The sequence below is a fragment of the Aspergillus aculeatinus genome, assembly GCF_003184765.1.
Source record: "Aspergillus aculeatinus CBS 121060 unplaced genomic scaffold BO66scaffold_101, whole genome shotgun sequence".
Taxonomy (NCBI): domain Eukaryota; kingdom Fungi; phylum Ascomycota; class Eurotiomycetes; order Eurotiales; family Aspergillaceae; genus Aspergillus; species Aspergillus aculeatinus.
Window position 1 is genome coordinate 21,549 of NW_020291570.1, and position 20,287 is coordinate 41,835.

At 57.1% G+C, this 20,287-nt stretch overlaps 10 protein-coding genes across 10 annotated transcripts in view; 5 read left to right on the forward strand and 5 right to left on the reverse strand.

Moving 5' to 3' along the window:
• Positions 1 to 906: 906 nt before the first annotated feature.
• Positions 907 to 2,710, reverse strand: BO66DRAFT_337881 (sugar porter family MFS transporter; the record flags this gene model as incomplete). Its single annotated transcript, XM_025644342.1, has 3 exons — positions 907 to 2,256; positions 2,328 to 2,440; positions 2,512 to 2,710. 3 exons carry the CDS (start codon positions 2,708 to 2,710, stop codon positions 907 to 909), a joined length of 1,662 nt encoding a protein of 553 aa, XP_025497603.1.
• A 4,126-nt stretch (positions 2,711 to 6,836) lies between these two features.
• BO66DRAFT_22805 (uncharacterized protein) lies at positions 6,837 to 7,306 on the reverse strand. Its single transcript, XM_025642740.1, has one exon. The coding sequence runs from the start codon at positions 7,229 to 7,231 to the stop codon at positions 6,968 to 6,970; it is 264 nt and encodes an 87-aa protein (XP_025497604.1). The 5' UTR covers positions 7,232 to 7,306; the 3' UTR covers positions 6,837 to 6,967.
• Positions 7,307 to 7,381: 75 nt separating this feature from the next.
• On the reverse strand, positions 7,382 to 8,694 carry BO66DRAFT_396721 (ketoreductase). Its single transcript, XM_025648550.1, has 2 exons — positions 8,385 to 8,694; positions 7,382 to 8,316 (listed from the first exon to the last, which is right to left on the reverse strand). Exons 1-2 carry the CDS (start codon positions 8,559 to 8,561, stop codon positions 7,453 to 7,455), a joined length of 1,041 nt encoding a protein of 346 aa, XP_025497605.1. The 5' UTR covers positions 8,562 to 8,694; the 3' UTR covers positions 7,382 to 7,452.
• A 259-nt stretch (positions 8,695 to 8,953) lies between these two features.
• On the forward strand, positions 8,954 to 9,465 carry BO66DRAFT_444641 (Erg28 family protein; the record flags this gene model as incomplete). The annotated part of the gene is made up of 2 exons (XM_025651604.1): positions 8,954 to 9,004; positions 9,106 to 9,465. 2 exons carry the CDS (start codon positions 8,954 to 8,956, stop codon positions 9,463 to 9,465), a joined length of 411 nt encoding a protein of 136 aa, XP_025497606.1.
• Positions 9,466 to 9,867: 402 nt separating this feature from the next.
• On the reverse strand, positions 9,868 to 11,752 carry BO66DRAFT_386926 (UDP-glucose:hexose-1-phosphate uridylyltransferase). The gene is made up of 4 exons (XM_025646206.1): positions 11,314 to 11,752; positions 11,007 to 11,191; positions 10,176 to 10,941; positions 9,868 to 10,121 (listed from the first exon to the last, which is right to left on the reverse strand). The coding sequence occupies exons 1-4, from the start codon at positions 11,412 to 11,414 to the stop codon at positions 10,016 to 10,018; spliced, it is 1,158 nt and encodes a 385-aa protein (XP_025497607.1). The 5' UTR covers positions 11,415 to 11,752; the 3' UTR covers positions 9,868 to 10,015.
• A 264-nt stretch (positions 11,753 to 12,016) lies between these two features.
• Positions 12,017 to 13,188, forward strand: BO66DRAFT_416421 (F-box protein; the record flags this gene model as incomplete). The annotated part of the gene is made up of 4 exons (XM_025649598.1): positions 12,017 to 12,073; positions 12,178 to 12,550; positions 12,617 to 13,036; positions 13,088 to 13,188. The coding sequence occupies 4 exons, from the start codon at positions 12,017 to 12,019 to the stop codon at positions 13,186 to 13,188; spliced, it is 951 nt and encodes a 316-aa protein (XP_025497608.1).
• A 361-nt stretch (positions 13,189 to 13,549) lies between these two features.
• On the forward strand, positions 13,550 to 15,935 carry BO66DRAFT_396723 (MFS transporter). Its single transcript, XM_025648551.1, has one exon. It carries the CDS (start codon positions 13,728 to 13,730, stop codon positions 15,567 to 15,569), a length of 1,842 nt encoding a protein of 613 aa, XP_025497609.1. The 5' UTR covers positions 13,550 to 13,727; the 3' UTR covers positions 15,570 to 15,935.
• Positions 15,936 to 16,126: 191 nt separating this feature from the next.
• On the forward strand, positions 16,127 to 17,890 carry BO66DRAFT_476339 (glycosyltransferase family 1 protein; the record flags this gene model as incomplete). Its single annotated transcript, XM_025653316.1, has 3 exons — positions 16,127 to 16,789; positions 16,860 to 17,528; positions 17,614 to 17,890. Exons 1-3 carry the CDS (start codon positions 16,239 to 16,241, stop codon positions 17,888 to 17,890), a joined length of 1,497 nt encoding a protein of 498 aa, XP_025497610.1. The 5' UTR covers positions 16,127 to 16,238.
• Positions 17,891 to 18,339: 449 nt separating this feature from the next.
• On the forward strand, positions 18,340 to 19,450 carry BO66DRAFT_386936 (NAD(P)-dependent oxidoreductase). Its single transcript, XM_025646207.1, has 2 exons — positions 18,340 to 18,450; positions 18,509 to 19,450. Exons 1-2 carry the CDS (start codon positions 18,403 to 18,405, stop codon positions 19,388 to 19,390), a joined length of 930 nt encoding a protein of 309 aa, XP_025497611.1. The 5' UTR covers positions 18,340 to 18,402; the 3' UTR covers positions 19,391 to 19,450.
• Positions 19,451 to 19,520: 70 nt separating this feature from the next.
• The window catches only part of BO66DRAFT_386937 (uncharacterized protein), a gene marked incomplete at both ends in the record, with an annotated part of 1,163 nt that continues 396 nt past the window's right edge, over positions 19,521 to 20,287 (reverse strand). Inside the window, one exon of the mRNA XM_025646208.1 lies at positions 19,521 to 20,231. Coding sequence (XP_025497612.1) covers positions 19,521 to 20,231 — 711 coding nt within the window. The remainder of the gene's footprint in view (positions 20,232 to 20,287) is intronic.

A 20,287-nucleotide genomic window follows, 5' to 3' on the forward strand; every position in this document is an offset into this window, starting at 1 on the left:
ACCCAATGCAGTCAGTATGAATAGTATAGGATCGGAGGCTGAAAGTGTTTAGAGGGTGTGGGCCGCCTCTGGGCAAAGGGATGGACATAATGCACTGCACCGTCTTCTCTTCCTGAGAGAGACAGAGAGAGAGAGAGTGTGTGTGTGTATGTGTGTGCGTGGAAAGTGTATGTGTTATTCTCCCGGGCAGGGATCGTACCGGAGATTAAGGCAGCCTGCAACGCGGGACTCACACAAGCAAGAAGCAAGGAGGCCAGCTGACCTACTCGATCACCTACTCCTCTCAAGGACACCTATCAGCAACCGTTCAGAAACAAGAATAACCAGGACCGTCAATCCCAGGTCCTTGTTTACTCCGACACCTCGTCAAGGCAACCTGGCCACTTGCCCCAAGAATGAAAACAATCACAAGATCAGAAATGCTGGGTTGAGGATGCTTGTTTACAAATAACCGCATCGGACCAAATATGCATGACAGGGATGCAAAGCTTAAATTTGAGACATGCAGATACGAATCAAGCGCTGGGGTATGGGGAGACGGGACATCAAGACATCGTTGTGCTCCGTTGACCCACAATCCAACACTGCAATGACACCGTTGACGTGGCACAATCCACCCAATCACTACGCTCAAGCTACGTGGAACAGAACATGCTTGTGATAGTGTATGAATTTTCATTTCTTAATCAATCAATCAATCAATCAATCGTACTTAGAGGTATCAACAAACGCCGAACGTCAGATTCCCAGCCAAAGGTCAGGTCAGGTCGTACAACCATGCCTTGATGCATTCATACTCATTCAAGAAGCAAAAGAAAAAGATGCAAGCCATTAAATGCGAGCCATTAAAAGCGATGTAGATGAGATGGTCAATGTACAGGAGCGCAGAGTCGAAAGACGGCCCGCTTACTCGCGGAGCTCAGTGGGCTCACTGTGCTCAGCCTGGCCCTCGGCCTTGGGAGAGGAGGGAGGGTGGTGCATGTCATCGACAATGCCCTCAGGGGGAACCCAGCTCTCCGACTTCCAGGGCAGGACGTGGAGCACGTACATGCTGTCGACCTCCTCGAGACTGCGGCCCTTGCTCTCAATGACGAAGAAGAAGACAACGAAGATGGCGGCGAAGCAGCATCCGGCGAACACGTAACCGTAGGCGAAGTGAATGGCGGAGTTGATGAAGGGGGTGAAGAAGGAGATCAGGAAGTTCCAGGTCCAGTTGGCAGCAGTGGCAATACCGATACAGGCAGCACGGTAGCGGGCAGGGTACATCTCACCACAGATGGCCCAGACGATGGGACCCCAGGTGGTAGCGAAACCGACAATGAAGAAGCAGGTGAAGACAATCATGGCCTTGCCAGCAGCAGGAGTGCTCTCCGGGTTGTCGATGTCCAGAGCGAAGTTACCGACGGAGGCCCAGATCATGAAGCAGATGAACATCCAGGCGGCACCGTACATCAAACTCTTACGGCGACCATAGTGCTCGACAATGTAGAGACCGGGCAGAGTCATGAAGAAGTTGACCGCACCGAGAATGATCTGGGTGATGTAGTTGTTGGAGATACCGGTGGACTGGAAGATGGTGTTTCCGTAGTAGAAGATGAAATTGGCACCGGTAAGCTGCTGCAGAGACTGGAGAGCGATACCCAGCATGGTACGGTAGAACATGCGAGGACCAGTGAAGAGCTCGTGCCACTTGGCAGTGCCGGCGTTGCGCTCCTCCTCGAGCTTGTCCTTCATCTCCTTCATCTCACGAAGAATGACGCTGTGGTTGGGACCAACACCATAAAGCTTGCACATGACCTCACGAGCCTCGTCAACGCGGCCCTGGCGGTAGGCGTAACGGGGGGACTCGGGCAGGAAGAGGGTGCCGATACCCAGGATCAAGGGCCAGGCGAAACCGATACCCATGGTGATACGCCAGGAGGCAGTGGAGTGGATTCTCTCAGTGCCGTAGTTGACAATGTAGGAGATGAAGATACCGAAGGCGACGAACAGCTGGAAGGCACTGACCATGGCACCACGAACCTGGACGGGAGCAGATTCACTCTGGTACATGGGGACGACGCTGGACAGAGCCCCGACACCGAGACCGGCAACCCAACGGCCCATGGCGACCTGGACCCAGCTGGTGGAGGTGGCAATCTGGATGATGATGCCAACAATGTGGATGAGAGACCAGAAAGAGATGGAGAGCTTGCGGCCGAAACGGTCGGCAATGGGAGCAGCGGTCAGGGCACCAATCATAGTACCGATGGAGAGCTGACACAGCGGTTAGTTTAATTTACTTAGGGCGATCTCGTAGCCGAGCACGGAATGAACAACAAACATACCAGACCAACGATCAGACCGGAACGAACGTTGCTGAAGGCATAGGAGCCATCAGCCTGCTGCTCACCGAAGCGCATCAGGAAATCCTGCATAGTCTCGAAACCGGAGATTTGACCTGTGGGGAGGCGGGGTGTTAGCCGGAGTCGGGGTCGGGGGTCAAGAGGGGAAAAGGATCGCCATGCATACCAGTCGAGTAACCGAAGATGAAACCACCCATGGACACACAGAGACCAAGGATGAACGAACGCCAGGTGAGATACTTGACGGGAGAGTCGTCAACGATGCCGTGGTCCTTCTCCGCGTAGGAGTCGGAGCGAGCAGGAGTGGAAGCCTCCGAGTGCTCAGTCGAAGGCTTGAAGCGAGACATAATGCTGTGGACACCCATGTTGCCGGTGGGTTCACAGACACAAAGGCAAATTGAATGAGATTCCCTCTTGACAGTTGTGGATGAGTGTGAAGGGAAGTGAAAAGCACACACAAACTGATGGGTGAAGGGGAAGATGTCAAGAGTGAGAAGCTGGGGGAAGTGGAGGAATTATATACGGAGAGATGGAGAAGAAGACCCGAACGGACTCGGTAAGGATGACGGCGGCGTCATCAACAAACGGACTGAAAAAGGCAAGGGAAAAGAATTTTTGAACCCAGCAGCAGCAGCAGCAGCAGCACTCGATCCGTCGGCAATTCGCCTCCATCCCAGGGATTGGAGGAAACACCCCATGGCCCATTCTTGTCGGGGTAGGACCATGGGCATGGGCAAGGAAAAAACGGGGGCCCAGATCTCAGCGTCTCAGTTTGGGATTATTTTTTGATTATTTTTTTTCTTGTGAATTTTTCGACTCGGGATTTACCCCGAAAACAGAGCCGGGACGAACGAGGGTGGGAGAATTCGGAACATTGCAAAGCTAGGGGGAAGTGGAGGGAAAGAGATTCCGAGCACATTATTGGGCATGATGGGCGAAGTGGAGAAACCGGGTCTGGAGACTGGAGAGGGCAGGCCGACAGAAAGCGGCACTAACCCGGAGAAACGTGCCTGACTAAAGGCTGAAGACGGCGGAGACAAGGAGGGAGGGAGCGAGGAATTTGGGGGAGAGAAAGTGGGAGAAAGATGTGGGTTGAGGGTGGGAGAGTGAGGAGAGAGTGAGGAGATTATTTGATGGGGAAAAGGAATGGAACCCTTCTGGAATCCTCCCGATCCGGCTTTTCATTGCTCTGGCAGGCAGTCACGAGTGCCTACCCGATTCGGTCATTCTGCATCTTATGCATTCCATTATTATTGCAGTATTACTGCATACACTGGGCAACTTAACTTAGTTACTGTACATACCCAATAACTTAGCTATTGAATGACAGCAGATTACATCTGCCACCTCTACCTCTACTGTACACTATTGATTCTATCCTTCCATCGGCTCCGGAATCGACTCCCCTTTCGGGCTCGTGGCCTCCGTCATTGTGATGCCGCTTGCAATCTAAATTGCTTCCTACAGCACTCCGTGACCAGGTTGAGGCCCGTGTGATGCGATGCGGATGCGCCCATCAACCAGTCCTACCGAGTACAATTCCATTGTTCGCCAATCGGGCCTTATTCGAGACCGGGTGGTTTGCCACCCAGACACAGTACACAACAATTGAACAGAGGGTGCCGTGCATGCCGATGACAGCTTCAGGTTGTGTTACGATGGTTGAATGGGATGCTGTGCAAGAGCGGATGGGCGGGCGCATGATCCACCACCACCTTTGCTTTCCTGCTACGTATAGACAGCAACTTAAAGTCCAGTCCAGTTACTAAGCCCAGGATGAAGTAATCCAACACCGCAGCCGAACAAACAGAGCCTTCTTCACGACGAGGACCAGAGACCATGATCCACCAGCGATTCAGTGCTCTGGCTTTCTCGGTTTTCTCTGTGTCAGAGAATTGACGCGAAGGAAATGAAAAGATTTTTCTACTCGCCTGGTTGGCAATCAAACAGACAACCCCTGAGGAACCAGAAACCGTGCAGCAGTGAGAGTCGTAGTAAAGTTGCCGCAAGCGGTACCAATCGAGGGAGATCCGCGGGCGCCAAGTGGGGCTTGCCCAGTGCTGGTTAGTGCTGGTTTCGCCCTGCAAGCAGAAATTTTCTGCTTTTTTTTTTTGCGAAGAGAGAATCCCGTGTCGATCCCGAACCAAGGCCGGCCACAACACTCAGGAACAACACCACCGTCACCACCACAGCGTCATCGCTTTCGGTCTCGCCGTCTGGGCTGATATACACAACACCATCCAACAAGAATGAGAAAAAAAAAAGAGTATAGCTTACAATGAGTTAGGTGTGCTATAATGTGGAATAAGTACTAAGTCTCTAGCAATACCACCATGTACCACCCCCTCACCCCTCACCAGCAAACCAAGTGCAGCGTCAGCAGCAACCCGAGCCCCTCCTCTCGGCCACCCGAACCCTCAGCCTACAAAATCCCTCGGAATCGGCATTGCACCGCCAGACGCCCAGAAAGTTGTCTCGGTGTGCCGAACCCAGCACCGCTAAACCCAGGCTAGGCAGACTAGCCCACTAGACGAGGCTAGACGAGGGGCCGCTAGCCAAGGCAGAATCTGGATCCTTCCCGTTTGAAGCTCACCGGTGGCGGGTGGAGTGCGCACCACTCGACGGAAGTTGGCCGATCTGCACTGGCTCGAACTGGTTTCGGCGGCCCGGTGAAAAGTTTTCTCGCTGGTCAGACAATCCATGTTGATGAGCTGTTATCGGCATGCCGGACGGGGCGAGAAAGCCCAAACACTGGCAGGCGCAACGGGTGCCCGTCATCTATCTCGGCTTTGCCCGTGCGAGATGAGAATTTCTTGCTCTCGTGGTGATTCGGCCGATATAACCGATCTCTTGTGCTGTTGTGTGTGCTGCACACAGTACGCGAACTCTCCCTCGACTCAAAAGTGTATACAGCAGTTAGAAATGTAGAGCAGACCAGACCATCTGAAATCATCACACAACCCAGCAGAACCTCACACCACCAAGACAATCACCCAGTCGAGGTGAAAAGATCAACCCACCCAACCGGCAACGGCACCACCTACTGTTCTCTAGACCGTGGACTACTAAAAACACTGCCGGAAGCAGAGTGGAGCCGGGCCTCACTCACCTCACCAAGGAATGTCCCCACTTTGAGTCGGGTCGACGTACTGTGTAGACTGAGGGCTGGCTCTCACCCGTCCCGAATGCGGTCTAGCCAGCCTGATGTTTCACCCGAAATCAGAACAACAAACAACGCTGCACTCGGCCTCTGGAATGATAGCCCAAGATAACATACTGGCATTTGTTTGCAAACAGAATGCATTCTAGGTGTCTGGATAAACACACTCCCGACAGCTATGCCCTCTAGCAAAGACACAATTCTCCCATTCAACGACTCCCCTCAAAAAACAACAGACATGTAAATGTAGAACTACGGTATCAAGCCTAAGGCATCCATCCAGGAACCCAAGCGGCGAAACAGAAAAACTCAGTCCCGGTTCCTGACCCATTCCCAACCAAAACCCAGTTTGCCCAGAACGAAAAAAATTTCTGTGTTTCATTTTCGTTGTATTTGGATCAAACCAAACAACCACCTCAAACCCGAACCACGCTGTAGCCTGTAAGCGAAGCAGCACCGGACCGGGTGTGGGTATAGTAGACTACTAAGGGTATAGCTCACTGCACTGTGCACGCAAAGCGAGGATCCAAGTGACCTGGTGAACACCACACGTACACGTAAGAGGCCAGCCAGCCAGCCTATACACCCCAGCACTCTGCGAGGGACATAAATCCTACCTGTACCATACCAGTGCCACAAGGGAAAGCATCTACAATCATCACAACCACAACCAACCCAATGACATCCTCATCCTCATCATCACCATCAGTATCAGTATCAGTAGCAGTATCATCAATATCCTAACCTTGAAGCCCGCAACCCAAACCTGCCAGCCAGACCATCCCATCGAAAAGGGAAGCAATCCCGGCCACCGCCTGCACCGCGGACCAAGATAACATGGCCATGATGATAGATACTTAGCACTAGCCCTCCCTGGTCTAGACTCTAGACTCGCCAGACTCGCTGGAGACACGTAGATACCACGCTGCGGCCGATGAGATCATACCCTCGCCCTCACACTTCCCTTAATTCCACTGGCCGCAAACTGTACACACCTGCATAAGCGGTGAGAATCCGAAACACAACGTCGATGTCGACCTTCGGCGTCATCGGCCTCGAAACCAAGGTTTCAGGCACTGTAACCAAGCTACACATCATAACATAAAGGGAAATGGAGTGGCGTCAGGGACGAGAACACGTAGAACCGGAAAGAAGAATGTCTGCGACGATAATTACGACACCTACAGTAACTACGGCATAGCATATACCTGCAAGCCTCTGGGCTCTTGGTTTGAGGTGTCAGACCGCTCATGCAGGGAATAAATCCCTGTTGGTCCCGTGGTGGACATGCACCTCTTTTGGATGCATGCCATGCTCTGCTCACGGTTTGTCTCATTTTTGAGAAGGCAATCCACAGTCCACGTACTCTGACGTGCATACACTCCTAGAAAGCAATGCGGTGGAATTGGCAGCGGAAACTAAGGGGAACCTTGAAGGCTCCCGTCGCCACCTGCCCGACGGTTTAGGGAAATGCTATCTTTTGCGAAGGTTCAGGGTAGCTGGAGTAAGTGATCAGATTCCCTATCTGTCGATCTGTGACTGCAAGCATCCCCCCTTTGTCTACCCTGATTGGCCCAATATCACCACGTGTAGGGGATCGATGGCGAGGTCCAGCCGGTCCCGTCCCCTGCTTAGGAAAGCCGAAAGATAAGGCTAAAAAAAAACAAGCCCCTCCCCTCTTCCCCCGAGCCGTTCGGCAACCCGAGACCGACGCTGCCAGATCCATCCGGCTCGGCTTGCCGAGTGACAGATTCTCACACCGAGCCTGCTACCCTTCACCGTTGCGGAATTCAGGCCGAACTCCACACCCTCCCCTGCCCATCCCCCGCGTAGAAACTCTCCCCCAGCCATGAGCCACTTCCCCTCGCGCTTCCCTCCCTGAGTCACTCCCACGTGGTCGTGCGGGATCGGCTCTAAGAATAGAAAGGATCCCCCCTCCCCCACCGACTAGGTGCTCTTCTTCCCCTTCTCCCGCTCGGCCTTGCGCAGCGCGCGCTTGCGGATCGCCTCGTGCATCCCCTTGTTCTGGCCCACCACGAACTTGCCCATGGTGCCGGTGATGCAAGTCAACAAGTAGGCCATCAGGCCGTGGCTCCAGTAGGGCGAGGAGCTGTACGCGTAGCTGGGGGAGCCGCCGTTGCGGCCGATCTTGGAGAGCACCGCCTTGACGAACGAGCGCGGGTCGGGGATCGTGGCGCTGGTGCGGCGGATCTTCGACATGGCCGAGGTGATCAAGTAGGCCTGGACCAGCTCGACGGTGATGCCGTGGGGCTCGAGCTCGGCGCCCAGCGAGGTCGACCACTGCTGCAGGAAGGCCTTGCTGCCGGAGTAGGTGGCCAGGAGCGGGGTCGGGAGCAGGCCGCCGAAGGAGCCCATGGTCAGAACCAGCCCGCGCTTCCGCTGGATCATGCCCGGCACGACCAGCTGGGTCGCCCGCAGGGTCCCCATGCAGTTGATGGTCACGATGTCGGCCAGCTCGTCCTCCGGGGTCAGCGCGAAGGGGGTCGGGATGTTGTGGCTCTTGCCGACGTTGTTGACCAGCACCGCCACGTCCAGCTCCGCCACAATCGCTCTGAGTTGGTCGTAGTCGCTGTCCTGGTTGCGGGCAAAGTCCATCGCCAGGGTCCGCGTCTGCACGGCGGGGTACTTCGACTGGAGTTCGTCGCGGAGGGCGTCGAGCTTGGAGGCGGTCCGGGACACGAGGACGAGGTTGAAGTCGGCGCGGGCCAGTTGCAGGGCGAACTCCTTGCCCAGTCCGTCCGAGGCGCCGGTCACCACGGCCCAGCTACCCTTGGGGCCGAAGGAGCGGAGCTGTGCACCACCAGATGAGTCAGTTCCCTCCACTGCGATACATTGGTGGAATCGAGAATCGGACTTACCGGCTTGCCAGGGAGCACGAACAAGCTCAACAAGACCCGAACGAGGAGCAAGGCGCGGGAGACGAGGTACAAGCTCCCAGCACCCAGAAGCAGGGAGGCGCCGACAGTCTGCCATCCCGGCTGCAGATGAAGGTGCCAGTTGGACAGGCAATCGAGATGTCTGGTGATGAACTCCATGATTGCGATCGCCCACGGCGTGACCTGAAGACAAACAATCAAAATGCGGAGGGGGTTGTAACTTGTGAGTGCAAAAGGAGGGGAAGTGGGAAATTGAAGACGCGGAGGGATTGACGGGATTGACGCGGAGAAGGAAAAACCGGAGCTGAGCTGAGCTTGCGTGCCGTGCAAATTGTTGGGGTTTGCCAAGCCGGCAACTTCCTTTTCGCATTTCGACCACCAACAAACGGGCACCTGCACGGCACTCTATCTAGCTTACCTCCTAAGCTGCATCCCGAGGAGCTACGGAGCTTCATCTTTTTTGATCATTCAGCTTTGCATCACCTCGGTATAACCACCGCCAATATACCCCCCCGGACTTCTTCAGATAATCCACCCTCCCCCCAAAAAAAATGCTCTCCCTCCCCCCCTTCGAGGGCTTCCTCCCTCAATGGCTCGTCCTGGTTCGTTCTCTCCGTCTACACCGCTCATTCCCAATCCCAATCCTCACCTCACAATCGCACGCACACATCCCCAAAACAAATATCTAATTCCCCCAAAAAAGGTCTCCGTCGTCTCCGCCGCCAACAGCCTACAAGCCTACCGCTCCGAAGCCTACGCGGCCGAGCTCTACAACGGCCGCACCCCGGAGGGCTACGTCTACACCAACCCGCTCTCGTCGCGCACCTTTGGCACCTGGACCTTCCTCTCGGCCGTCATCCGCTTCTACGCCGCCTACAACATCAACAACCCGGCCGTGTACGACCTGGCCCTGTGGACGTTCGGCATCGCCCTGGTGCACTTCGTCGGCGAGCTGGTCAAGGGCAGTGCCCGGCTGCGGGGCCGGTTCGTCAGCCCGCTGCTCGTCGCCTCGTCCACGTTGACGTGGATGTTCTGGGAGCGGGCGTGGTATTTGGGTGCTTAGGGGCTGGGGGATAGTTCACAAAGGGATGGGTAGGTGGGGGATTGGTGGTTGTTGTAGGGAAGGGGTGTTGGTTGTTGCTGAGGTGGTGGGGTTTAGGGGCGGGGTGTGAGGGGGGAGGAGGAGTAATGGATGAGGATAAGGGCGCATGTTCAGTAATGTTAACTTAACACTAATGATATTGAGTTCATGTCGAGTGGTCTGTCTGGATAGTGGAATTGGCATTTTCTGGTAGTAGTTGGTTAACAGCTGGAAAGTTGTTGTGCATGAGGCAGGGAACTCTGGCTGCAGGGTCTGCCGATCCGGCGGCTCCACTTATATATATCTGTATCTCCGGATCGATCGATCGCGTACCTCCACAATCCTGAAATCGCAGATCCGTTGATTTACTTAACACAATTTGTCATGAGAGTGATTTCTCTATTCGAAACCAATAAAATAAAGGTAAAAGACAATACACGAAAAAAAGGTAGAAGCTCGAGGGTAAGCAACACAGAATGTACAGCTATTATCGAATGTATGTGCACTATCATTAGAACCCTATATCTACAACCTAGGCATCCATCTTCTTGCGGTACAGTTCTCCTCCGCAGCCACGGAGTCTAGCAGCCGCCTGCTCCGGGGTGATATCACGCTGAGGCTCGCCCAACATCTCGTATCTGAAGCCTTGTCAGTTTGCATTTCACATAGAGTCCACGAAAATCATCACTCACCCCACCAAGAACTTGCGGACGGTCGCACTGCGCAGCAACGGAGGATAGAAGTGCAGGTGGAGATACGAGGCCTCGACCTCCTCCTCGGTGCCCTCCAGCGGCGCCTGGTGGATGCCCATGCTGTAGGGGAAGTGCGTCTCGAACAGGTTGTCGTAGCGGCGGGTGACCTCGGCGATGGCCTCGGCCAGATGGGCCTTCTCGGCCTCGTTCAAATCGACGAGGGCGCGCTTGTGCGTCTTGCTGACGACCATCGTCTCGAAGGGCCAGACGGCCCACCAGGGGCACACGACGAGGAAGCTGGCGTTCTCGAACACCACGCGCTCCTGCTTGCGGCTCTCCAGCGCGGCGTAGTCCTCCAGCATGTGCTTGCCGCCGTGCTCGCGGCGGTACTTCTGCAGCTGCTCCAGCTCCATGGCGGGCTCCTCGGGCAGCGAGCTGGTCGTCCACACCTGCCCGTGCGGGTGCGGGTTCGAGCACCCCATCGCCGCGCCCTTGTTCTCGAAGATCTGCATGTACCGGTACTGCTCCTTGGCCGCCGCCGGGCTGGCCGTCGGCGCGTCGGGCGGCAGCGTCGTCGCCGGCGCCACCGCCGCCAGCGGGGACTTGGGCGACAGGTGCGCCGTGTACAGCTGGGTCCAGGCGTCGATGACGGGCACGATCTCCGCGGGCGACAGGTCCGCCAGGGTCAGGTTGTGCGCCGCCGAGAAGGTGAGCACGTAGCATTTTCCGGTGACCGGCTCCGCCTTGAGGAAGAAGGACTCCGCTTCTGGAGGCAGAAAGCTGTGAGTAAGGGGTTGGTCCGCTGTGTGAATGGCTTGTTTCAGACTATACCTTCGGTGCTTTCCGGAGTATACGGAGCCTGCTCCTCCTTGACTGCGCTGTAATCGTTCACGAAGACAAACGTTTTGTCATACTTGGGGTTGGAATCACCCTGAGCGCGCTTGTTGCCCGGGCAGAGATAGCAGGCAGGATCATACGAGGGCAACGTGGTCTTAGACGGGCTCTCCTGCTGACCCCTGGACAGCAAGTTGACATTAGCTGCTTGTACTTTCGTACGTTTCTTGAGAGTCTAGAGAAAGGGGCTCCCCCAGAAACCCGATAGACCCAGCACTTGAGATCACGCCAGCATAACACTTACTGCCAGGGACGCTTGGTCCGGTGAGGCGAGACCAAGATAGAAGACCCGCGCAGAGGGTTGTATCTGCGGTGGGAGATGTCGTCGAGAACTTTTTCAACCATTGTCGCGAATGATTTGCGCTGAATAGAATACGCGAAAGAAGAGAACAGGGAGTGTGAGAATCAGAAGAGAAGCGAAAAAGGAGGAAGAAGAGAAAAAACAGCAGAGAAGTCCGAAGCGAGCGAGGGAAGAAAAACCTGGGCTGGCTGGCGGGGCCGGCCGTCGCGGGGCTCCGGAAATTATGCCCACCACGGGGTAGACCAAAAGCCACTCGGGTATTTAAGCGATGGACCCTGACCCTGCCATGTAACTCCAGGCACCTTGTCGTTGGTAATGCCGATGAGTGATAGACTTTGCGAAATTTCTCCGGAAGTACTGACCGTGCTATCAGGGGTATAAAGGGCAGAGAATGGGGGGTATGTGCAATGGTTGAACCCTTTTCGGCGTCAGCTTCCCCGCGGTTAGCCGACTTGAGTGGAGTTCCTACGTCGGGCCGACCAGCTGACGTCATCCACGTCAACTGGTCAGTCAGCATCACATGGTCGGGTCTGTGTCTGTTATCATCCAGTTATCACAGTATCACAGTACAGTCCAGACGTACAGGGTGCATACTACAGGCATACGCATACACACATTGCACAGCAGCAAGAATAATGCTATGAGTATGGCCAGCGACAACAACAGCACCTCCAAGACAAACCTCTTCTCTCTGCCTAACGAAGTACGCTTGAAGCCTTGACCCTTGACCTCTTATCATCCTCCCCTCCCCTCCCCACCCCACTCTGCCTCGCTAATCAACATCCCTCCATTCACCGACCGATCCAGGTCCTCGTGCAAATTCTCTCCAGCTTCTCAACCCGCTCTCTTCTCCCCTGGACATCAGTCTGCCACCATTTTCATGCCTTGATCCTACGCATCCTGCACTACCGGCTCCGCATCGCCGCCTCCCTGCCGGAATACAAGCTCATCCTCGAATGCTTCCACCCCAGCTCGAAACTCATCGAGCCCCATGTCTTCTGCACCTACATCGGCACGGACGCCCTGAGCAGCCAATTTGATGGGAAGGGCTCGTTGTACGAGAACGTAGACACCGCTGAGCGCCTCGGCCGACTCGGTTCGGTGTATTCGCGGTTCCGCCCGGAGCGAACACCGGAGGATGGGACATCGCCAACGACGCGATGGGGGTCTTATGGGACTGGTAAGTGGTCTTCGATTCTGCTTTTGGAAAAACGTTGTGCAGGCATGATGAGCTGACTCTTGGTAGACGAGGAACTAGATCACGACCCGGACAACAGGACCGTAACGCGTCTCATTAACCTGGAAGAAGTCGAGGACTTCTCCCAGTTGTGCGTGGTGGTCAATGTGGTGAAAGTGATCCCGGGGAGCGATTTGTTGCTGAGCGCCCACACGGTCGAGGATGGGGTGATTCGAGTGTTCCGGAATTGGCTCAAGGAGCGGGAAGGACGGGATCGGGACCGGGACCAGGTTCATGCGCATGGCATTAATCCACCCGACAGGGCTTCTGTGAAAGGCTGTGACGACGCGAGTATGCTCTGGGTTGATCCAAGTCGCAACGTTGGAATCAAGGCGCGGGTTCGGGGAAGGCGGTATGTCGACCAGCAGATGCCGTTGCTGGTTCACCGCGACGAGGAGCAGGAGACTACATATGAGCTGGACATTGAGGGTAGGCTACTCCTTCTCTCAGATGTGGTGACGTATTTGCTGACCGGTGTAGAACTACATATTCGGACCACTTGTCTTCTGATGACCGTGGAGAAGTCGCAGGAGGAGCAGAAGAACTATCCAAAAGCCGTAATCTTCACGCGGACAGTATGATTTATGACCATCGAGCTCTGATTGATATAGTGTTGTTAAGACTCGTGAGGTATAGCGCATAGAATCAGTGCATCAATATGCAGTACTTGTCAATATGAATTGCCTGCCCAGTGCGTCATGCATGCCTCTTCTGTATGAGTAGCAGCAAATGGGGCAAGAAAGCCGACCGGCAAAAAGAAACCGCCTGAAGATAAGCGACACGCACTAATCCGCATGCGGAGATTTTACCTCGGCACGTTTTCAGCCCCCTTATCGCTGATTGGCCGGTGCCTGTCTGCTAACCGGATAAGCGGTGCCGAAGCAGCATGAATTTGAAATCGATTGTGTCAGGTTCCACCCTCAAATATCGGCTGCATTATTCATTTCATCTACATTTTCTGATTTTTCTGAAGCTTGGATTCTGTTGTTGCTTCGACATCACTCCGTCAGACGAGGTGGAAGGATGCTGGCGGACTTTTACGATCTGATACATCCTTAAAGACGAACCTCGAGCCAATCCTCTTTTTCCGCTCTTCTCGCCACCCTCCGATTCAGCCATGATGGGCACGAGCTCGAAAATTCCGTACTGGCAACTCGTCTTCGACCAGAAAGTCGTCACGCCAGAGATCGTCGACTTTCCCTATGACGGCGCCGGCACCGAGGAGTCGCCGTACGCGGTGACCTGGATTCCCAATGATCCCCGCAATCCGATGAACTTCAAGGACATGACCAAATGGCTGTACACGGTGCAAGTCTCCTTCGTCACGCTGACGGTGGCCCTTGTCTCCTCAGTGTACTCGGGCGGGATGGGTCAAGTGGTGAAGGAGTTCCAGTGTGAGGAAGAGATTGCGATTCTCGGAATCTCGCTGTTTGTGCTGGGATTCGCCTTTGGGCCCTTGCTGTGGGCGCCCATGAGTGAGGTCTTCGGCCGCCGCAACGTCTTCACCATCACCTTCGCCATCCTGACCGCCTTCAACGCCGGCGCGGCGGGCGCCCAGAACATCCAAACGCTCGTCATCCTGCGGTTCTTCGCGGGCTTCTTCGGCTCCTCTCCCTTCGGCAACTCCGGCGGCACGATTGCGGACATGTTCCCGGCCTCGAAACGCGGCATCGCTATCAGCTTGTTCGCGGCGGCACCGCTGTGCGGCCCGACGATCGGGCCCGTGATCGGCGGGTTCCTGGGCGCCGGGGCCGGGTGGCGCTGGGTGGAAGGTTTTATGGCCATCTTTTCGGGAGTAGTGTGGCTGTCGCTCGTGTTCCTGCTGCCGGAGACCTATGCGCCGGTGCTCCTGCGCCAGCGGGCGGCCAAGCTGTCGGAGCTGACGGGTCACGTCTACCGCAGCAAGCTGGACATCGAGCGCGGGCCGGTGTCGCTGTCGCAGACGCTGAAGACGGCGCTGTCGCGGCCGTGGATCCTCCTCTTCAAGGAGCCGATCGTCCTTCTGTTCTGCATCTACATGGCCATCATATACGGGACGCTGTACATGCTCTTCGCCGCCTACCCGATCGTCTTCCAGGAGTCGCGCGGCTGGAGTGAGGGAATTGGCGGCCTCGCCTTCCTCGGGATCCTGGTCGGCATGGTGTTCGGGGTCGCCTACACCTTCCCGGACAACATGAAGTACGCGCGGCGCTGCCGCGAGGCGCCCGCGGGGACGCGGCTGGCGCCCGAGGTGCGGCTCCCGCCCAGCATCATCGGCGGCATCGCCCTGCCGGTGGGCCTGTTTTGGTTTGCCTGGACCAACTACCCCTCCATCCACTGGATGGCCTCGGTGGCCGCGGGCGCGCCCTTCGGCTTCGGCCTGGTGCTGGTGTTCCTGAGTGTGTTTAACTATCTGATCGACGCCTACACCATCTTCGCCGCCTCCGTGCTCGCCGCCAACTCCGCCCTCCGCTCGCTCTTCGGCTTCGCCTTCCCGCTCTTCACCACCTACATGTACGAGAACCTGGGTATCCACTGGGCCTCCTCCATCCCGGCGTTCCTGGCGGTTGCGTGCATTCCGTTCCCGATCGTCTTCTATCTGTATGGCGCGCGCATCCGCAAGCATTGTCCGTACGCGGCGCAGGCGGAAGCGTTCATGCAGAAGTTGGCCGCTGCGCAGCAGCAGCAACAGCAGAAGCAGGCGGAGACAGAGAAGCTGGATGTGGAGAAAGGCAGTCCGGTGGCTGCCGTGGCTGGTGAGGAGGATAGCGTGGCGATCGACAGCGACAGCGACAGCGACAGCGATCGGTTGTCGACGATTCCATCACGGGCGGCCATTGAGCGGCGGGCGTCGCGGGCGTCGCGGACTTCGCGCAAGTCGGCGCGTTCGTTGGCGCGGACGGTCACGTACGAGGAGAATCCGTACGATATCGATCGGGTGAATACTTGTAACTCGATCAGTGGGCGGCCGGGGAAGAATTGAGGACGAAGCGAGATCATCTCTTGTGTTGTTCTTGGCTGTCTAGACTGAGCTGAATCCGCACCAGCGAAATGGTACCGATCCACAGTACGGGATGGCTGCTCGACAAGCACCGATTCTGGAATGGAGGGTTGATATTTCTGCCGTCGGATAGGGCTTGCTCTTGGCTGGCGCTCTTCCCAATCCACCCTTCAACCTTTAGAGCCATTGACTTCATTACGACGAAGCAAACGGCGGGTGCTCCCACGTTGCATCTTCACTACTTGCATAGCAGGCGTTGCATTATTCGGCCCTCGAGGCTACCAGCATATAGATATTTCTGACATTTGTTGATACCTAGACAAAAGCATAGATAGACTTAATGATAATCGGCACACTTACGATTTCTCAGTCCCTGGAACCGAGTATCCCAGTTCGGTAAATGTGCAAACATGTTGTGCATCATCGATCAGCTGACACATCTGTCGATACTTGTATGAACCAATTCACTACGGGAACGACATCGTGAATCAAGTGAATGAGGACTCTTCGCTTCGCCGGCCACGTATAAAAAACCTCGTCGAATCTTTCCAAATGGTGCTATAAAGCCTCCACGATTCTCCATCCTTCATCTTCTCATCCTCTTCAACCCATCAAGCATCTCGCATCCAACACCAACAACAAAAACTCACGATGGCTACTCCAAACCGATCTTCAAAGACGTCTTTCCCAAACATCCTCATCGTCACGAACAGTGAACCAGACCAAGCCAACCAGACCCTCGCGATCGCCCACGAGTTCCTCGCCCACAGCCACAACGTCCGCGTGCACATCGCCTCGTTCGCCGAGCTGGCCCCCTCGATCAAGCAACTGAACCACGACCGCGCGACCCACTACGAAGCAACCTTCCACAGTCTCCCGGGGCCGACCAAACGCGAGGCCTCCGACCAGAACGGCTTCTTCCAGCAGGACGCATTCCACGCACACAGCAGTCTGGGGAACACCCTCCGAACATACACGCAGCTGCTCCCGCAATCCCGGATCCCCTGGACGGGGCCCGAGTACGTCACGCTCTACAACCACATCGGGATCATCGTGGCAGATATATTCCCCCTGGTGATCGTGGTCGACGCGACACTGGCGCCAGGGGTGGACGTCTGCCGGACGCTGAAGTGGCGACATGTGCTGGTGGGGTCGGGGCTGGCGCACGAGTATCTCCCGCCGTCGCCGTGGAGGGGTCCAGTGTAAGTCCCCCTGCGTCTGCATCCGATGATCCAATGCGCTCCCAGCACCACTAAATCTACTGAATTACAGCCTCGGACCACTCTATCTCCCGCAGACCCTCAAAACCCTGACCCTATCCCTCCTCCTCCACCTGGGAACCACCCACTCGGCGCATCTCCAACAAATCCAAACCGCCCGGCGCGCGAGAGATCTCCCCGGCCCAATTCCAGACCCCTACTTCCCCCCACCTCTCGACGGAAAGACTGATCCCCCCCCGCTCCTCCTCCCCACCCACCGAACCTACGACCCCATGCCTATTATCCCCATGGCCATGGCCCCCGAAATCATCCACTGCGGCCCCATCACCCGCCCCATCCGCCCGCTCGGCAAAACCCACCCCGAGCTAGCCCTCTGGCTCCGCCAGCGACCCACGATCCTCATCACCCTAGGCCCAGCGACCCCCTGGCCGGCGCGCGCGCAGATCGAGTTCGCCCGCGCCATCACCGCGGTGCTGCGCGCCAAGCCGCTGGTGCAGGTGCTGTGGCTGATGAGACCGGGACCGACCGGCTCGGCCTCTGGATCGTGTTGTATGGGGCTCATGGAGACCGAGGTGGTAAGACTGAAAGCGACAATCTCCCCGCGCAACCGTCTACGGATCTACGCGCGGCTGCCGGCGGAGACGCTTGCGATGCTGCTGAGTGGGAATGTCGGGGGGGTGGTGCATCGTGGGGAGGCCGGGGTGTTCGGGGAGGGGGTGAGGTATGTTTCTTTCCCCTCTTTGGTTGCGTACTCTTACTTATAGGGAGGCGGGAATGCTGATGCAGTGGGTGTGTGTGCGTGACAGGGCGGGGGTCCCGCAGATCGTGCTCCCGGTCTACCTCGCCGACTATGAATATGCGCAGCGCGTGGAGGATTTGGGGGTCGGGGTGGCGGTTAGGGCTGCCGGGAGGGTTACCGCGGTGCAGTTGGAGATGGCGATGCTGCAGGTGCTCGAGGGGGAGGCAGCAGACAAGATGCGTGGACGGGCGGAGGCGGTGGCGGTGAAGTTGTTCAGGAAGGATGGGCGGGTGGTTGCGCATGAGCGGGTTTTGGAGATGATTGGGTTGAGGAGGGAGAATTGATTTGGGGGGGTGATGTTTTTGGTGGTTGTTTATGGGTTTGATGCAATTTGGCTGGTTTGGAAGAACGTTCTTGGTCCTGGGTTGGTGTTACATGCAGGCGGGGATTATTGTGAGTTGCTTTTGTCTTCCAATCTACTAGATTATGACTCATTCCCGGTGGCAGGCAGGAGATTTGATCCATTGGTATCATTGGGTCGTAACTGCGCGCGAATGCCGAATTTCTCTCCAACTGCCCTCGTGGAGTTGTGTACTGTACATACTGTACGTGGGACTAGGGGAGAATTGGAGTGAGGTCGGCTAAGGATTTAGTCTCTCGGATACCCGCAAGCCGGGCAGATCGACCAGAACGCCCAAAACTGGCATCCGAGGATGCCCGGTTGCCGCATCTTCCCCGCAATTTATAATGCCCGCTTCATCCCACTTCCTGCCCCTCATCAACAACAGTTCCTCTGCATTGCATCTGCATCCACGCAACCTGACTGACCATCTTTCACATTGATACTACAATCACAATGGCAAACGAACGCATCGCCTGGATCGGCCTGGGCAACATCGGCCGCGTAAGTGCAGTTCTCCGCCTCGCATCCCAACCACCCCAACTAACCCCAAAAAACAAAGGGCATGTCCCGCAACCTCGCGACCAAAGGCCCGCAAACCGCCCCGATCACGCTCTACAACCGCACCGCCTCGCGCAGCGAGTCCTTCGCCGCCACGCTCCCCGCCGACCGCGCGACCGTCGCGCCCACGCTCCCCGCCGCCGTCTCCCCGGCGACCATCATCTTCATCTGCGTCGGCGACGACCCCGCGCTCGACGCGATCATCACCGCGCTCACCTCCGCCGCCGACCTAGACCTAACCTCCAAGATCCTCGTCGACTGCTCCACCGTCCACCCGGACACCTCGCGGCGCATCGCCGCCACCCTGACCGAGAGGGGGGCCAGCTTCGTGGCGTGCCCGGTCTTCGGGGCGCCCGCCGCCGCGGACGCGGGGCAGCTGGTGGTCGTGCCCGCGGGGCCGCAGGCGGCCATCGACCGCCTCGCCCCGTTCCTGGAGGGGGTGGTGGCCAAAGCGGTGGTGCCGATGCCCGGCGCCGACGTGGGGCGGGCCACGACCCTCAAGGTGCTGGGCAACACCTTCATCCTGAACACGGTCGAGAGTCTCGCGGAGGGGCTGGTCGCGGCCGAGAAATCCGGGCTCGGGGCGCAAGTCTACCAGGAGTTCATCCATCGGATGTTCCCCGGCCCGTTCGCGGCGTACGCCGACCGCATGTGCAGCGGGGATTACTGCCGGCGCGCGGAGCCGCTGTTCGCGGTGGATCTCGCCCGCAAGGATCTGCGGCACGCGGGCAGTCTGGCGGCCGCGGCGGGGATGCGGCTGCGCAGTGTGGAGGTGACGGATGGGTATTTGCAGGAGGTCAAGCGCGAGAAGGGCGAGAAGGGGGATATTGCGGCGGTGTATGGGGCGGTCCGGAAGGAGGCCGGGTTGGGGTTTGACAATTGATTTATGATTTCCAAGTTTATAGTACCGTACTGCAGTGCAGTGCAGTGCAGTAATTATGACACAGCGTTTTTCAGTTCTCCTAGTTGGTAGTAGCTACCCATTGCCCCCGCTGATACTAAAACAGTAAGAATTACAACCAAACATCCCCCGCCTCCCCGCCCACCTCAGGGATCACCCACGACTTCCGGAAATACGTCTGCAGCACCTTCTGCGCGTACGTCTGATCATTCACGCAGTACTCGCCCCCGGTCGGCCCGATGTGCGGACAGTGCACGGCGGGGTCGTACTGCACCATGTGCTCGTGCACCTCGCGGCACAGCAGGGTATTGCGGCCGAGCTCGTAGTCCTTGCCGAGGGGGATGCTCTGCGTCAGGAACGCGTAGCACGCGGCCGTGTCGGCGTACTGCTGGTTCGCGCCCGTGCAGTAGCGGTCGTGCGTCGCGCAGATCTGGTTCGCCAGGAGCTGCGTCAGGTACGCGGTGGCGGCGGTCGTCGTCGCGTTGGTCTGCTGCGCCAGCGCCCCCACCAGCGTGTCCACCAGGAACCCGAACCACCGGAACGTCGCGTCGTACTGCTCGATCTGCCCCGCCGCGTTCCACATGATCCACGTGTCGATTGTGACGGGCAGCAGCAGGTTGCCGAACGAGGTCGCGTTGAAGGTTACTACTGTGGTCGCGGAGGCGAGGTTGGTGTTCGGCGCGGCGGTGAACTGCGTGATGCTGTAGGAGACGGGCACGCCGACGAGGCTTAGGTGCGTTGGGTCGCTGAAGAGGCCGAATAGGTACTCTGTGTTTAGGGTCGAGCCGTTGAAGACGCGCGTTATGTCGACGCGGCCTTGGATCTGTTGGTTTCGTTAGTGGGGTGAAGAGGGGGGGGGGGGGGGGGGGGGGGGGGGGG

Bases quoted from the DNA above. Each gene is read 5' to 3' on its own strand.
- BO66DRAFT_22805 (XM_025642740.1), bottom strand. From the start codon at position 7,231: ATGGATCTGGCAGCGTCGGTCTCGGGTTGCCGAACGGCTCGGGGGAAG.
- BO66DRAFT_396721 (XM_025648550.1), bottom strand. From the start codon at position 8,561: ATGGAGTTCATCACCAGACATCTCGATTGCCTGTCCAACTGGCACCTT. The intron at 8,317-8,384 runs GTAAGTCCGATT...GGTGGTGCACAG, and splicing joins TCGTGCTCCCTGGCAAGCCG to CTCCGCTCCTTCGGCCCCAA.
- BO66DRAFT_386926 (XM_025646206.1), bottom strand. From the start codon at position 11,414: ATGGTTGAAAAAGTTCTCGACGACATCTCCCACCGCAGATACAACCCT. The intron at 10,942-11,006 runs GTATAGTCTGAA...TTCTGCCTCCAG, and splicing joins TACTCCGGAAAGCACCGAAG to AAGCGGAGTCCTTCTTCCTC. The intron at 10,122-10,175 runs GTGAGTGATGAT...ACAAGGCTTCAG, and splicing joins GTCCGCAAGTTCTTGGTGGG to ATACGAGATGTTGGGCGAGC.
- BO66DRAFT_396723 (XM_025648551.1), top strand. From the start codon at position 13,728: ATGGGCACGAGCTCGAAAATTCCGTACTGGCAACTCGTCTTCGACCAG.
- BO66DRAFT_386936 (XM_025646207.1), top strand. From the start codon at position 18,403: ATGGCAAACGAACGCATCGCCTGGATCGGCCTGGGCAACATCGGCCGC. The intron at 18,451-18,508 runs GTAAGTGCAGTT...CAAAAAACAAAG, and splicing joins GCCTGGGCAACATCGGCCGC to GGCATGTCCCGCAACCTCGC.